The sequence below is a fragment of the Callionymus lyra genome, chromosome 15 (genome assembly GCF_982586985.1).
Source record: "Callionymus lyra chromosome 15, fCalLyr1.hap1.1, whole genome shotgun sequence".
Classification (NCBI taxonomy): domain Eukaryota; kingdom Metazoa; phylum Chordata; class Actinopteri; order Syngnathiformes; family Callionymidae; genus Callionymus; species Callionymus lyra.
In genome coordinates, this window is record NC_141832.1 from 14078242 (window position 1) to 14092376 (window position 14135).

General features: G+C 40.2%; 1 protein-coding gene across 1 annotated transcript; it reads right to left on the reverse strand.

Annotated features, from left to right (window-relative positions):
• Positions 1–430: 430 nt before the first annotated feature.
• tex2 (testis expressed 2) lies at positions 431–13791 on the reverse strand. The gene is made up of 13 exons (XM_087810166.1): positions 13424–13791; positions 11407–11477; positions 6978–8623; positions 5723–5923; positions 5295–5628; positions 4911–5188; positions 4715–4849; positions 4544–4643; positions 3744–3864; positions 3421–3537; positions 2152–2361; positions 1078–1198; positions 431–994 (listed from the first exon to the last, which is right to left on the reverse strand). Exons 3-13 carry the CDS (start codon positions 8598–8600, stop codon positions 851–853), a joined length of 3384 nt encoding a protein of 1127 aa, XP_087666292.1. The 5' UTR covers positions 8601–8623; positions 11407–11477; positions 13424–13791; the 3' UTR covers positions 431–850.
• Positions 13792–14135: the final 344 nt, after the last annotated feature.

Genomic DNA, 14135 nt, shown 5'->3' on the forward strand with positions numbered 1-14135 from the left:
GAGGTCAGAATGTTTTCGTTATAAATATCCGTTACAACAAAACGCCAGCAGAGGTCGCCGTTGAGCGTCAACACCGGCCTATGATACGGTCTTAAATAATTTTAAATAGTATGAGCAGTAAAGTATTTGTCAAATGTGTTTTCACAAATGTCCACACAGTGTTTTCCCATTAGCACGAAAAAGGATTTCCCACAACAGAAAAAACACACAGGAAGTAACAAAAAAAAGGGTTCCAAAGAACGCGCCACAACGAAAACATGGACCTTGAAGCGCATCGTCGGTGAAAGAGCAATTCCTTGCGCAGCGAGAGAGTGTGGTACATTCGTCGGACCCTCGGCAAAAGGCTGGCAGCTGATATGAATTCATCTCGAGGAGTAGCTGGAAAGCAACACACTTTTTCTCTTGGATCATCAGTTCCTTTTTTTTCCCCCCCTCCCGACATCGTAAAGTTGAGATTCAAGACGTCCCGACTGCTTCGGAAAAAGTCATCTCATTTGCCGGTTCCCGGACCTTATTGAAGAATCGTAGTTGATAAAAGGCAAGTGGGTCCATGTGTTGGTGGAGGAAAGGTTTTTTTCGGGAATCGCTAGCTGAATTGAACGGCGAACACGGACCACAGACTTTTGCTTCACACGCGCCGTCGCCAACGAAAAGGTCCGATGAACAGGTGACGATCTAATGACTTGATACAGAACCAGATCTAAATGTCGGCGGCTCACCTGTGTGCGTCTTTGTCAAGTCTGGCCATGGATTTGTGCAACAGTGAAGCCGGAAGACGGTCGGGCGAGGTCGACTCTTCCCGTGACCACGGTGACCTTTGACCCGTCCAGGTCCGTCGGCGACTTCGCACCTAAGAGACCTCGGATTCTTCCGATTCGGAGTCCTTCAAGGCGTCGCTCGTCACAGTAACTAAGTTGGCATTAGAGCGTGTGTCCATGGCAGAGTGCATTATGGGTAACCATACGTCGTCCATGTTTGGCATCACAAATATTTTCTGAAAAAAAGACCAAAGAAGAAGTGAATGCAGAGCTATACATTCATATAAAATCCACTGATCTGGTTCTAAATCGATCATACTTGGAATTCCTGCTCCAGCTTCTTCTCGATCCAGTCCGTCACGTGAGCGATCGTGACCTCCCTCTCTCCCAGTTTGGGTCGGGCCTTTAGCTCCAGGTGGGGTGGACTCCGGAAGCCGTACCTGAATGCAGAAATACAAATTAATAACAATTAAAAATAAAATTAGTGTTCTGGATATGAGCGATCACTATAAAAATAAATAACACCACGATTAATTTTTTCCTATTAAATACTATAATTATTATTAATGTGATTTTACTGTTGTCCAGCAGAGGGTGCTGTGGAAGGAGAACCCTGTCATCAGAATATTGATCGATCTATTTCTCATATGTTTAAATATTTTAATTTTTTTATGGAAATTTTGTTGTTTTTTAAGCATTTTATTATTTTTTTGGAGTCGTTTAATTACATTTTTTTTATATTGCATTGCAACACACAGTTTGAAATCCTTATGTAAAATGTAAAAAGACATTTTCTAAACTTTTTAAAACTCCTTGCCTTTTCAATCAAACATAAAAATAAAATGTAAAATAGTGAGCTTGAACTTTAAGCCAATCAAGTGCAGAAGTAGAAGCACATGATCAATTTGCTTATTTGTTCAGGCTTTTCCTTGATTTTCTGGAACTCTGAATTTTGTTTTGTTTGTTTAATCGCTTTGTCACTCTGGTCTGGAAAAGCGCTTTATAAATAAAAATTACTAACTTACTTACTTACTCTTTTTCTGTTGGCATTATTTTACCAATATTTTCATGTTGAATTTAAAAGGCTACGATTAAACATATTGAATTTAAAAAATGTATATCTAAATTATTAGAATAACAATATTGAACTATATGTGTAAAAAAAATAAAAAAATAAAGAAAATATTTTTGAAATTTAATTAATAAAAATAATATATTAATTATTGATTTTAATTATTCCAGAAAATAATAAAATGCATAAAATAACAAATAACTTAAGAAACGTATTAATAAATAAATACGTAACTACATTTTCAGGATATGGTAACTTTCTCTAAATCACGCTACCGTCGAATGTCCTGTAGCAACAGTAAAAATAAAAGCACGACTGTACCAAATCCTGTCAGTAGGGGGCGGTGGAATGTTGACAGCAAGTGTCCCGCGGCACTCTTGCACCTCCACAGTGAGCAGTATGGGCGTATTTGAGACCTCCTCCATCTTCTTCTTGATAAACTCCGTCTCTGTGGCTTTCTGGAAATACTTGGACTTGGCGATCTTGTCCACGAAGCGCATGATCTTGCTGGGCCTGTGGCCTCCTACGAAGCTGCAGAGGAGGATGGGAGAAGAGCGGAGTGAGTCAGGTTCATGATTTATTCACGACAGCATCTCCGGCTACCCACTGTGTAGAACGCTGACTCGATGATTTACGAAATCATTGTTGACCAACGTGGAAGCTAATACTCACATATGAACCCAACAGACGCTATCAGCTGTAAAAGTATCTCCTCAAGAGTCGTCAATGAATTTCCTGAAGTCAGAATTTATACGGCAATATATCGCAATTTATTTTCTTCACAATACTGTATCGATATTTAAACAGCACTGTATGGATTTTTAAAGTTTTTCTTCAAATTATATTTTATTTTTCAACGTAGTTCCTTAATGGTTTAAAGTTCAATAAATTGTTTTTAAAATAAAACATGCAAGTATTCCCAAGACTTGTTAGTATTTGTGTTGCAATTAAACTTGCGGCCGCTAGATGGAGTCAGTCATTAAGTCCTGCTTAAAGAACGATAAAATACCGTAAGATCCCAGCAATGACTGAGGACGAGAGGATACAGTCGACTCCAGCAGCAGATTCTTAGACATATTTTGGTTTCAAAACAAATGAAAGCAGTTACGACCTTGTCAAGAGTCATGTGGTCTGTAAATACTGCAACACCAGAGTCAAGTACTCGACAATACTACACATATATTCTTGTTACTACGGTATCCAGATTCTTGCCAAAAATATCATGGGATTTCACTGTTTTAATGGCACCATAAGTAAGTTGGCTTCGGTATTTAGTACCTACCACTAAGTTCTCACATGTTTGTAACAATGCGCACATCACAAGACAAGCACTTTGAAATTCAATACTGCAGTTTGCTACAATACATTTAAATACGCAGTACCTTGTCCAAAAAAGAAATCTGAGAAAGTGTGTGACCATGGAAGTCTAACCGTGGTACTACCGTATTCCGAGACAACAAAACAATAATGAATCTGGAAAAAATTGAATAAAAAGAATTAATTTGATTTTCTTTAACCATTATCGCCTTATTCTGAGCGTCCTCCTCATCCCTGATGTATGGAACGACAGCGAGCATCTCCACCACTCACCCTTCTGCACCCGCTTGAAGGGACTTTTCACTATGGACTTCAGTTGTATCTTCCTCGTCCGACGAGCCCGCACTCGACGATTCTTCATCGCTATCTGCCAGGCAGTAGGTGCGTGGCCTGGGTCTAACACAAACACAAAATCAGGCTCAACTGACTCACACGAAAATAATTATGAACAGCATTGACTTCAGTACTTACCATCCGTGCAAGAAATCCACAGTTAATTGTGATCAGCAAACAACAGGAAAGACAAAAGAAAATGATGATCTGTGTTGACACTATGGACAGTTGACGTGTTTTCTTAATGTATTTATAGTCCTTACCACTCCTTCCCATGCTCTCCGAGCCCCTCGCCCTCCTTGCCGAGTCGGGCCAGGTTCATCTTCGTCTCCAGGGTCATGAGGAAAGACCCGGTGTAGGAGACCTCCAGATCAAACCACAGACCTTGGAAGGAAATTACAATTTTACTGTAATCAATCATCTAGATTTGACAGACATTTAAAATAATCACTTGATTAACTGGTTATGTTTCATATTTAATTAAAATTAAATAATCATTGCCTTGCATTAAAATCCACGTGCTCGGCTGTTCTTCAGGTCGGGTCAAGCCTACACTCACACTGAGAGAAACAAAACAATCTTTGGATGGTACCAGCTAGTCAAGGACAAGGACAGACATCTGCGTAAGTCCACTGATAAACCAATTCTCTCTAGAAGAAATCAACTCCAGTAACTTTCGACCAAGAACATGTGGCACGGCCATCTTAGAAGCTAGTTGTTTAGAGTAGCTGACCAATCATCCAAGCGGGAATGACCAGAGGTGTTAACCTCAATATTCACTATAAAATAGGCGCCATTTCGTAAGAAATTTGCGCTAGGCACTCAAAGATATCTTTTGCGATAGATCTCTGCTTTGCCAAGAGTCCATGATTATGTAAGTTGTTTCTCTGACTTTTGCATGTTTCACTAAACAAGCATTTTCTCTTAAACTCAATCCTGCGTCTGTCCTTCTTTACCACCACCACATATCAAGACTGGGGAGGGGTCAGTTCATCGGAACAAAACCCTCCTAAAGGCATTGTTGTTTTTTTAATGATCATCATTTCAGTGTAAACCATTGTACCTTGGTGGTCCACAGATGGCTTGGAGGCACCGAGGATCTTTGGTACGGAGAAGCCCATGTCCAGTTCAGTCAGAGTCAGTTCATTCATAACATATGGAAGCTGCAACATTTCAAAATAATTTAGTTACTAAAAGATCACTTTCTGTCTCCGTCCTGCAAAAAATTCCTCACCCGGATTTTACTGAGCTTCATCTGGATTTTTTTAGAGACCACATTGGCCCAATACTTCTCTCCCAGGAAGTCCCAGAAAATTCTTCCAAGGAAGGCATTGACCCAAGCCTCCGGTTCTACGCTGCCGTCGGGACGCTAACAAAACACACATAGATAGATATTACCCAGCTAAGGATATATTTATTTATCATCTTACCTTCCTGGAAGTCTTTGGGCTGCCCTCTGGGCTATTCCCAAGGCTCGATGATGGGGTGGTGCACAGTGGTTGGGGGTTCACATATTTGGCCATGTAGATGTTGTAGTCCAGCAGCATCTTCTGCTTCCCTGTAGATCCGGTTAAAGGAGCAGACAAGCCCTCCCTTGGGCGAGTGTGGGACAACTCGTCTAAATCTCCACGACTGCTGCTCCGGCTGTCAGCTTCCAGGCCTCCACCTGATTGGCTGCTGCTGGTGCGGCTGTGAGCGGGTTGGAAGGCTGACCGTTCATAAGATACCATTAGTCTTTAAAATAACCCCTTTAGCATAGAGCTAATGTTTAGCATTTATGAGCGTGAAAATAAACATTGATAACCGACACTTACCACTCTTACAGATGACAGACAGGCTGCCTCCTCGCCCCTCCGACTTCATCCGTGATGCAAGGAGGAATCTGCGAAACCACTCCTCTTTCTCGCGACCGGTTCTCCCAAATAAGTAGATTGTCAAATCTCCGCCTCCAGAAGTTCGCCTTTTCAGCTCTTCCCCCGACCCCTCGGCTTTTTCAAACTTCTCACTTGGACATTTGTCTTCCCCGGCTTCCGATCTTTCTCCTTGGACCTTGGACATGAAGTCGTCCTGCTTGGCCAGCTCGATGCAGATTGGGTACTTTTTGTTCCAAATACGCTTCCTCGCCAGACTCTGTGGCATTAGATAGATCTAAAAAAAAGAAAAGTATATAGACATTCTCATGATTCGTTGGTTAGTCTTGTTACCTCACACATCAAGCCTTGCCAAATTATCGTAAACTCACCTTGCTGTCTGTCAGATCGTAGATCTTCTGGCTGATGTAAGTGATGTCGGGTTTAGGCTCATTGTGTATGGCACGACGGGAGATGTTCCGGTTGGGTTTGGAAAGACGAAGGACGCTGCCCTCCAGACGAACGAAAACAGAGTGCGTCAGGGTGGCGTGGTACATCTCTGGATCGTAGCTCTGGATCTCGTTCATCCAGCCCTGTAGGTGCACAGGTTTAGTGTAACAGGATTTTTGATGTTTGTTCCAGCTGGTATTTGCAATTCTTAAAAACTGGATTTTTTACAGCATAAAATTAAATGAAATTTCTCATTGTTTTAGGGTTGCTTGATGAGATCACTAAGGTTTCAATAAGTCTGGAATGCGCCAATTCTATTTACTGGTGGCCTAGTGGATAGACATTGCATTTTTACCCCCACATTCTGGATTATGCATCTAGGACGTTTTTTCTGTTTAAGTGCTTTTATTTATTCGATTGTATGCCGTTAAAAAATGGAATCTGTATCCACTGTCTCGAAAATATTCTACTTTAGATTATTTTAACTTATCCATTTATTCAATAACTCAAAGGCCAAAGGTCTGGCTCAGTAGTAATTTGCAGCCTTAGATCGGAGTCAGATTGGAGACACTATAAAACATGTCTTTATCTTAAAAAACACATTGTTTATTCTCAAAGCAAAAGGAAGCTTCAAGGTTTGTTGCTCATATGCGTCCACTGGTTCCGCCTCACTGCACAATGTCTCTTTCAGAACAGTGGAGCCCTCAGGCCACAAGGTTTCCGCGGTTCAATGAAAGGAACAAACCTAGAAGTGTACGTGCTTATATAACTTCCTCTGGTGGGTCAACAGTTGTGAACCTCCTGTATGCGGCAGGTTCATTGAGAACAGATCACACAAATTCCATCAGACTTGTAAGTTCAAGGCTGGAGGAAAAGATGATATAATTGCTCTTTTTAAGGATTTTTGTGGACGAATCACCTCCAGTGGTACAGAGATCTGATCCCATTTGTTTCTGCTGGTGCAAGAATATCACTGTGTACCGGTACTATGATCGCTTGACATTAAGCATATTTTAAATGCAAACAAAAACACTCTCTGGGTGTAGTGTAGTTGTGTAAGAGTAGATCATGGAAAATTAAAAAATCCCTTTTTCAAAGGATAGTTCAGCCACTTTTACATCAATATCCACTTAATCGACTGATTCATTATTCACTGGTATCTTGACAAGAGTTTGCTAATCCTACGAGTCACGGTACCTTGAATATTCCTGGTTCCTTGATGTCCAACTGAGCCAAGTTCCACGCTTCAATTCTTCTCCTTCTCCTCCGCATTTCCAAATAGCTTTGACGTGGAGCAGATAGCCAAAGCACTACAAGGGTTAGCATGAATCCACAAACTACACCGTGCACCACTGCGGACACATACGGAGGCACCTGGAGCACCAGATAGCAGTAAACTATCTGAGTCAGAAAGACCAGGCAAACTACAGGTACGGTATCCGCTTCCTCTTCTGCCACGTCCTCCAATTCCAGCTCGCTACACAACCCGTCGCTAGCTGGTTGGTGGGAGCCGGCTTTGTCTCCTTCTGGTGTTTCTGTATCACTACACAAGTCAAAGTCTTCGCTGTACAGCTCACAAAAATCCTCATCTTCTTGGCGGGCAACTAGGGCAGACATGGAGCAACGACCTAGAGTGAGCGAAGGGGACTTGGGGAAGGTGGAAGGCTGAGACAGTGTCTGAGCAGGTGTCAGCGATCCAAAGGATGAAAATGCAGATTCAGTGGGGGTCTCTTCCTCCTCTTCCCCCTCCAGCCATTCCTCCTCCTTGATGCTGAAGCTGTTAGTACCCTCCGAGTGTCCATTCAGCGCCATCCCACCACTGAGCTCGGAGGCACTGGAGGACAGGAGTTTGGCACGATGAGGGGAACTTCCAACTGCTCCAATGTTAGACTCATCTCCTATGATCTTACTAAAGAGCTGCAGAGGATCAGACATCACTTCAGAGAGCCTTCTTTTGGTGTCCTCTATTCTGGCCTCTACTTCTTGCACCTTAAAGAAACACCTGCCATCTGGGGACATTATGGGAGATGAAGGGGCTGTTTTGGAATCACTGCTTACTTGACTGGCAATAACAGGAGAGGAAGATAAGCGAGGTTGCGAGAACTGTTTGAACAGCTGCATGTTGCGTGGTGGGGGCCGCTGGGAGGCCGTGACTAGGTGATGAGAAGGCTGTTGGTGCATTGTGCCTTCCTGGTCAGCCTTTGAGGCATCTGTGGACAGGGACTTCACAAAAGACTTCATTAAATGTCTGTGGCGGGCATGTGATGATGCAACGCTAGGGGGGGGATGAGTCTCTCTGGATTCAACGTCACTGGACAAGGATCTGACCAGGCTGAGGAACGGTTTGGATGATGTTAGTGGTGTCGATTTGACCGGGGACGAGGAGTTACTGGACGTGGTGATGACTGAGGACCGTTCAGAAGGCCAAGAAGAGCTGGCTGGAGAGGTGGTGCTGTTGGTAGTAGGAATGATCGCCATCGCTTCAGATGGAGTAGACGTCTCAAACCCTGAAGAGACATCCAGCACAGCAACTGCTTTCACATCGTCCAACAGCAGCGCCTCTCTTGCTTCAAACCCAGTCCGAGGAGGTTGGTCTTCAGCCACAGAAACTTCCTCACCATCCAAATGAGTCATGACTCCAACAGCCCCGCCATAGAGCTCCTCTTCCTCATCATCTTCCTCCTTCCCCAGAGCTGAGAAGTGGATGGTGATGGTGTCACGAGACAAAGATCGTTGCACCTGCAACTTGGGCCCTGGTGTGGGCCGAGGAGTGTCAGCATGCTGTCCACCTCCACCGCTGCTGTTCCCGTGACTGTTCATCACCACCCTGTCGCGGGCTCAACCTGGGGAGGACAAATCATCAAATGAAGGAGGTATCAAGAAGATGAGTTCTGAAGTTGGTACCATGTTTTCAACCTCTAATAGCCCTTGACCACTAGCCCTACTTGACTAGACTAGAGCATTTACTATTTTTAGTGTTGCCAAAGAAGGCGACCACTGAAAACAAACACTACGAGTTGGCTGGTTGCAAAAGTCATTCTGTGGTGCATGGATGAGGCCCAGACCTTTTTGTGTCTGGTAAGAACACCAATGCCAATGTTTTGCGGCACTATTTTAGGATTACCTGGCCCACCACGAGTAGATAGCAGGGGCTGGTGGACAAGTAGAGTCAAGTAGGGCTGGAACTGGGAAGTGGAATGGTGCCCGAAAGAATGAAGAGAGTGGGAGAAAAGGGGACAAAGAATGAGGGCCAGATTGTACTGGATAGACAGGAAGTGACCTGGTTTTGGTGTTGACTTGGGACCTGAAGCCAAGGTCATTCTACTTTGTTCAGATTTCCCCCCCCCGTTTCATTCCTTGAATTTTTTTCTCGGTTACTAAAGCAAAAATAGACTCTCCCAGTTTGCTCTTCAAGTACAGGTGCGTACTTGCGTAAGAGCGTCTGTTCCCGCGGGCGGTTTGGCATCAGATGAGGGCACAACAGATAACAAGAACAAGGCCAGAAGCCAAGGAGGTGCAGAATGACCTTTAAGATCGCAGCGTCTGGCGTGACATTTAGAAAATTATCAATAAACTAGAGACGATACATTCATGCGTTTTATGACTGTCCAGGGCAAAATATGACACTCACGGTGATACGGAAGCCTAAAAATAGAAGTTGCTACGAAGAGGTGTCAGAACCAACCCACGGTTTTCAAAGCTGAAGGGACATCCGGGAAATATTGTCAAGATCCCGTCATCTAGCACAAACAAACACCTGCTGATACAGGATTAATAAACATGTTCTCTTCCTCTGGTGCCTCACTGTTGCCATGACAACACTGAAGCCTTGTTTGTGTGTTATTGTGTGACTGAGCAGGTGCTTCGCTCCGTGTGTTTGAGGGAAGAGCTGCTCAAATACTGCTGGTATCATATGATTCAGCATTTTTACCAGCATTTAGAAATATACACGACAAAACTATCGTTATAACAAACAAAACAATGTTTATAGAAAAACAAGAAAAATAAAGAAGGAATATAGAATATGTAGAAATAATTTCTCATATTTATACAAAAAGTCTCGAAATAAAAATAAATGTATTCAATATTTAAATGTCTCATAATTATACAAAACATCTAGAAATAAAAATACATGTTTTTTATAATTAAGTGTCTCATATTTATACAAAACATCTAGAAATAAAAATACATGCTTTGTGACCCTGGTCTGGAAAAGCGCTATACAAATAAAAATGACTTACTTACTTAATTACATGTATTTTATATTTAAGTCTCTCATATTTATACAAAAAGTCTAGAAATAAAAATAAATGCATTTTACATTTAAGTATCTCTTAATTAAACAAAAGTCTAAAAATAAAAATACATGTACTTTATATTAAAATGTCTAATATTTATAAAAAAAAGTCTCGAATTAAAATAAATGTACTTTATATTTAAGTGTCTAATCTTTATACAAAAGGTCTCGAAATAAAAATAAATGTACTTTATATTTAAGTGTCTCATATTTGTACAAAAAGTCTAGAAATAAAAATATATTTATTTTATATTTAAGTTTCTCATAATTATACAAAAAGTTTCGAAATAAAAATAAATGTACTTTATATTAAAATGTCTAATATTTATACAAAAAGTCTCAATATAAAATAAATGTACTTCATATTTAAGTGTCTAATATCTATACAAAAGGTCTCGAAATAAGAATAAATTTACTTTATATTTAAGTGTCTCATATTTATACAAAAAAGTACAAAGAAAAATAAACGCATTTTATATTTTAGTGTCGCATAATTATATAAAAAATCTCGAAATAAAAATAAATGTACTTTATATTTAAGTGTCTCATATTTATACAAAAAAGTACAATGAAAAATAAATGCATTTTATATTTAAGTGTCTCATATTTATACAAAAAAGTACAAATAAAAATAAATGTACTTTATATTTAAGTGTCTCATATTTTTACAAAAAAGTACAAATAAAAATAAATGCATTTTATATTTTAGTGTCTCATAATTATTGATTTATACAAAAAGTCTCGAAATAAAAATAAATATTAGTAAGTATTTAATATAAGCGTCTCATAAATATTTCCACATTGTATATAAAAAGTGTTTTGTCACATAATTATAAATGTTTGTAAAGACTGTTTGGATATTAAAATATTTAAAAAATATATATATTTATTATATTTTTCATTCTTCCCATATTTTAGTGGAAATAACTTTGATCATGACACTGGAGCTTTCGTCCTTGTGTAAAATGTAAATTAACAAAAACAGGTACGTTAGTAAAAACCTAGCAAACTGTCCTTCTACTGACGTGCATCTCAGTCGGGGAAAGAACATGTTGAAGATAGTATCTGTGGTGCGTTTAGTCGTTTGTCCGTGACCAACTTCCTCCTTCTTATCATGGTCACTTCCTCTTTCAGCAAGGTCAGTGTCCATTTTTAGAGCCTTTGATAAACCAGGATGATAAAATGATTCTTCTTTTGTCCAGACGACTGCGAACGAAGAGCTAAATATTTACCTCCACTGTGTTGGTGGTTACAAGAGCATTGTGGGTAATAATTCAAAGCTCTTAAGAGCGAGTTTGAACAGAGAGCAAGGACTGAGGATCATCTTACCTTCAGATTTTAAAGGCATTCAATCTTCTGCAGCGACCCAGGCGGAGCCGCACGTCATGAAGCTTGTTCAGCTGGAAGAAAAAGATTTAGTCCATCACGATATGTGTGAGAAACGATACAGCAAAGTATTGCAATAGTCTTTTTTATCACAATACTGTATTAATACTCAAAAGTACCGCATGGATTTATTTCTTTTTTTAGCCACTTTTTAAGCCATTTTCTTTATATCATAGTTCTTTTATGGTTTATATTTCAATAAAGAAAATGATATTACTTCATAAAATCACATCACTTCCGCTGCAGCTGAGCTCGAGAGGATACAGTGATTCCAGCAACTTTTAAAGCAGATGTTTGGACATATTTTGATTTCAAAACAAATAAAAGCACAACTTTGCTGTAAATTCTGGAACCTCAGAGTCAAGTACTCAACAATACTACAACTGTATCCTTGTTACTACATTATCACAATATATCGTAACGATACCCTGTATCGTTATACATAGCTGAATTCCAATACGTACCCCTAAACCATTTTTACTTAAAATAAAATAATAATGTTTTTTATTTTTTATTTATTTACACTTAAAACTATTATTGGTGTTGCAATTAAACTTTCATTCAGTCATTACGTCCTACGCTTCTAAAGGAATAAAAAAAAAATCCCGGCAGATCCCTGCGATGACTGAGGACAAGAGGATACAGTCGACTCCAGCAACTTCTAAAGCTGACGTTTGGACATATTTTGGTTTCAAAACAAATGAAAGCAGTTACAACTTCGTCAAGAGTCATGTGGTCTGTAAATTCTGCAACAACAGAGTCAAGTACTCGACAATACTATATATATATATATCCTCGTTGCAACAGTATCACAATGTATCGTATCATTGCCTCTGTTTTGTGATACGTATTGTATCGCTGAATTCTTGCTAATACACAACCCTACATCATTTTATTTAAAATTGCGTCATAAAATAATCATGTTGAAATGGTTTTTGTCATTTTATTTTGACTTAATATTTCTCTTTTCGAGGGACAATCTGAACGTTTGAATCTGCCTCCAGTGAAAGTGCAGTGTATTTCAATTAAGTGTGTGTAGAATAAAATAATATGTTTTTTTATTTATTTACACTTAACACTAGTTTTGGTGTTGTAATTAAACTTTCAGCCGCTAGATGGCAGCAGTCATTACGTCCTCCGCAGCTAAAGTAATAAGTAATATAGTAAAAATCCCGGGAGATCCCGGAGATCACTGAGAACGAGAGGATACGGTTGACTCCAGCAGCTTCTAAAGGTGACGTTTGGACAAATTTTGGTTTCAAAACAAACAAAAGAGTCATGTGGTCTGTAAATTCTGCAACACCAGAGTCAAGTACTCGGACAATACTGCACATATATCCTCGTTACTACAGTATCACAATATATCGTATCGCTCGCCTATGTATCGTGATACGTATCGTATCGCTGGATTCTTGCCGATACACACCCCTACACCATTCTATTTCAAATACTGTCGTACAATTATCAAGTTTTAATAGTTTTTTGTCATTTTATTTTGAGTTCATACTTCTTGCAATTTCTAGAGAGAATTTCAACTTTAGGTTCTACATTTTCAGCGTCACCTTCTTTTGGAAGAACCGAACCCAATTCCCTTTTTGAACTTTGAACTTTTGCAGTGTCCAGTATACAAATATTGTTATGACAATACAACATTAGTGGAGAACATGTTTACATCATGCTAGCTATCTTTTGCTAGCATAGCCTAGTCTACAATTCTCCTCACGAGCCTAAAACGAGTCCATTTTCTCGGGTTTAGCATGTTCACGAGAAGACACACCTTGACAGGAATCTAGTCACAGAGCAGCGAGCAAAAAACAAACATGTCACCGAGACGCTGGTGATCTTAGACCATCGGAGACGGTTGCTAGGTAACACGTCTGCTGACGCCTGTCTGGACCACATCCACGACATTACGATCAAAACCAGCTCTTTGTCCTCGTTGAGTGACAGCTTGACCCACCTTCCATCGTCCTCCTCGATCCAGGATCCAGGTCTGACTCCAGAAGGGTCTTTGGTTCAAAGCGACCCCCCGCTGCTGGGCGTGTGTGTTGTCTTGTTGTGTGCGTGGATCCCGGTCCGCGCCACCACCACCACCACCACACCCCCCTCCTTCAACCGCCAGACCCGCGTCTCACGCCCGGAGAGAACGTCGGTGCTTCATGTTTCATTGAGATGCAGCAGCAGAGAAGAGCTGCGTCATGGCGCCGTGCGTGGATGTCAACACACTCCAGCGCCCACGTCTGGAAATCCAACCCTGCGCTAATGCCTTAAAAAAAAAAAACTCCTTTAAAAACAATTCAGAATGTGGATTATTTTGAGTTAGTTTAAAGTAAAAAAGAGAGTTTCACGCGTTACAAACAAGGGAAATTCACGATTCATTGAAAAGGAAAGTTCATTTGTTAGTGCGGATTTATTTGAGGATGCTGCTACCTTGTGGTCGGAGGTGGTAATGTCAGCTGGACCAGATATTCTGTTATTTTAATTAAGTTTTATAAACTTTGAAATGTGAACGTACGAGGAGGACACCGTTAGGAAACAACGCTTTTGTATAATAATAATAATTTACGTACATTGTTGCTGGAACTCCTGTTGTGTTATCAGTTTTATCTTGACCTTTAAAGTATATACTTTATTGAATATTTTTCTGATTGTTTAACACTTTGTTACCCTGG

Coding starts and splice junctions, on each gene's coding strand:
- tex2 (XM_087810166.1), bottom strand. CDS start 8,600: ATGAACAGTCACGGGAACAGCAGCGGTGGAGGTGGACAGCATGCTGAC. Junction 5,924..6,977: donor AGGAACCAGGAATATTCAAG/GTACCGTGACTC, acceptor GTGCACCTACAG/GGCTGGATGAACGAGATCCA. Junction 4,850..4,910: donor GCCCAAAGACTTCCAGGAAG/GTAAGATGATAA, acceptor GTGTTTTGTTAG/CGTCCCGACGGCAGCGTAGA.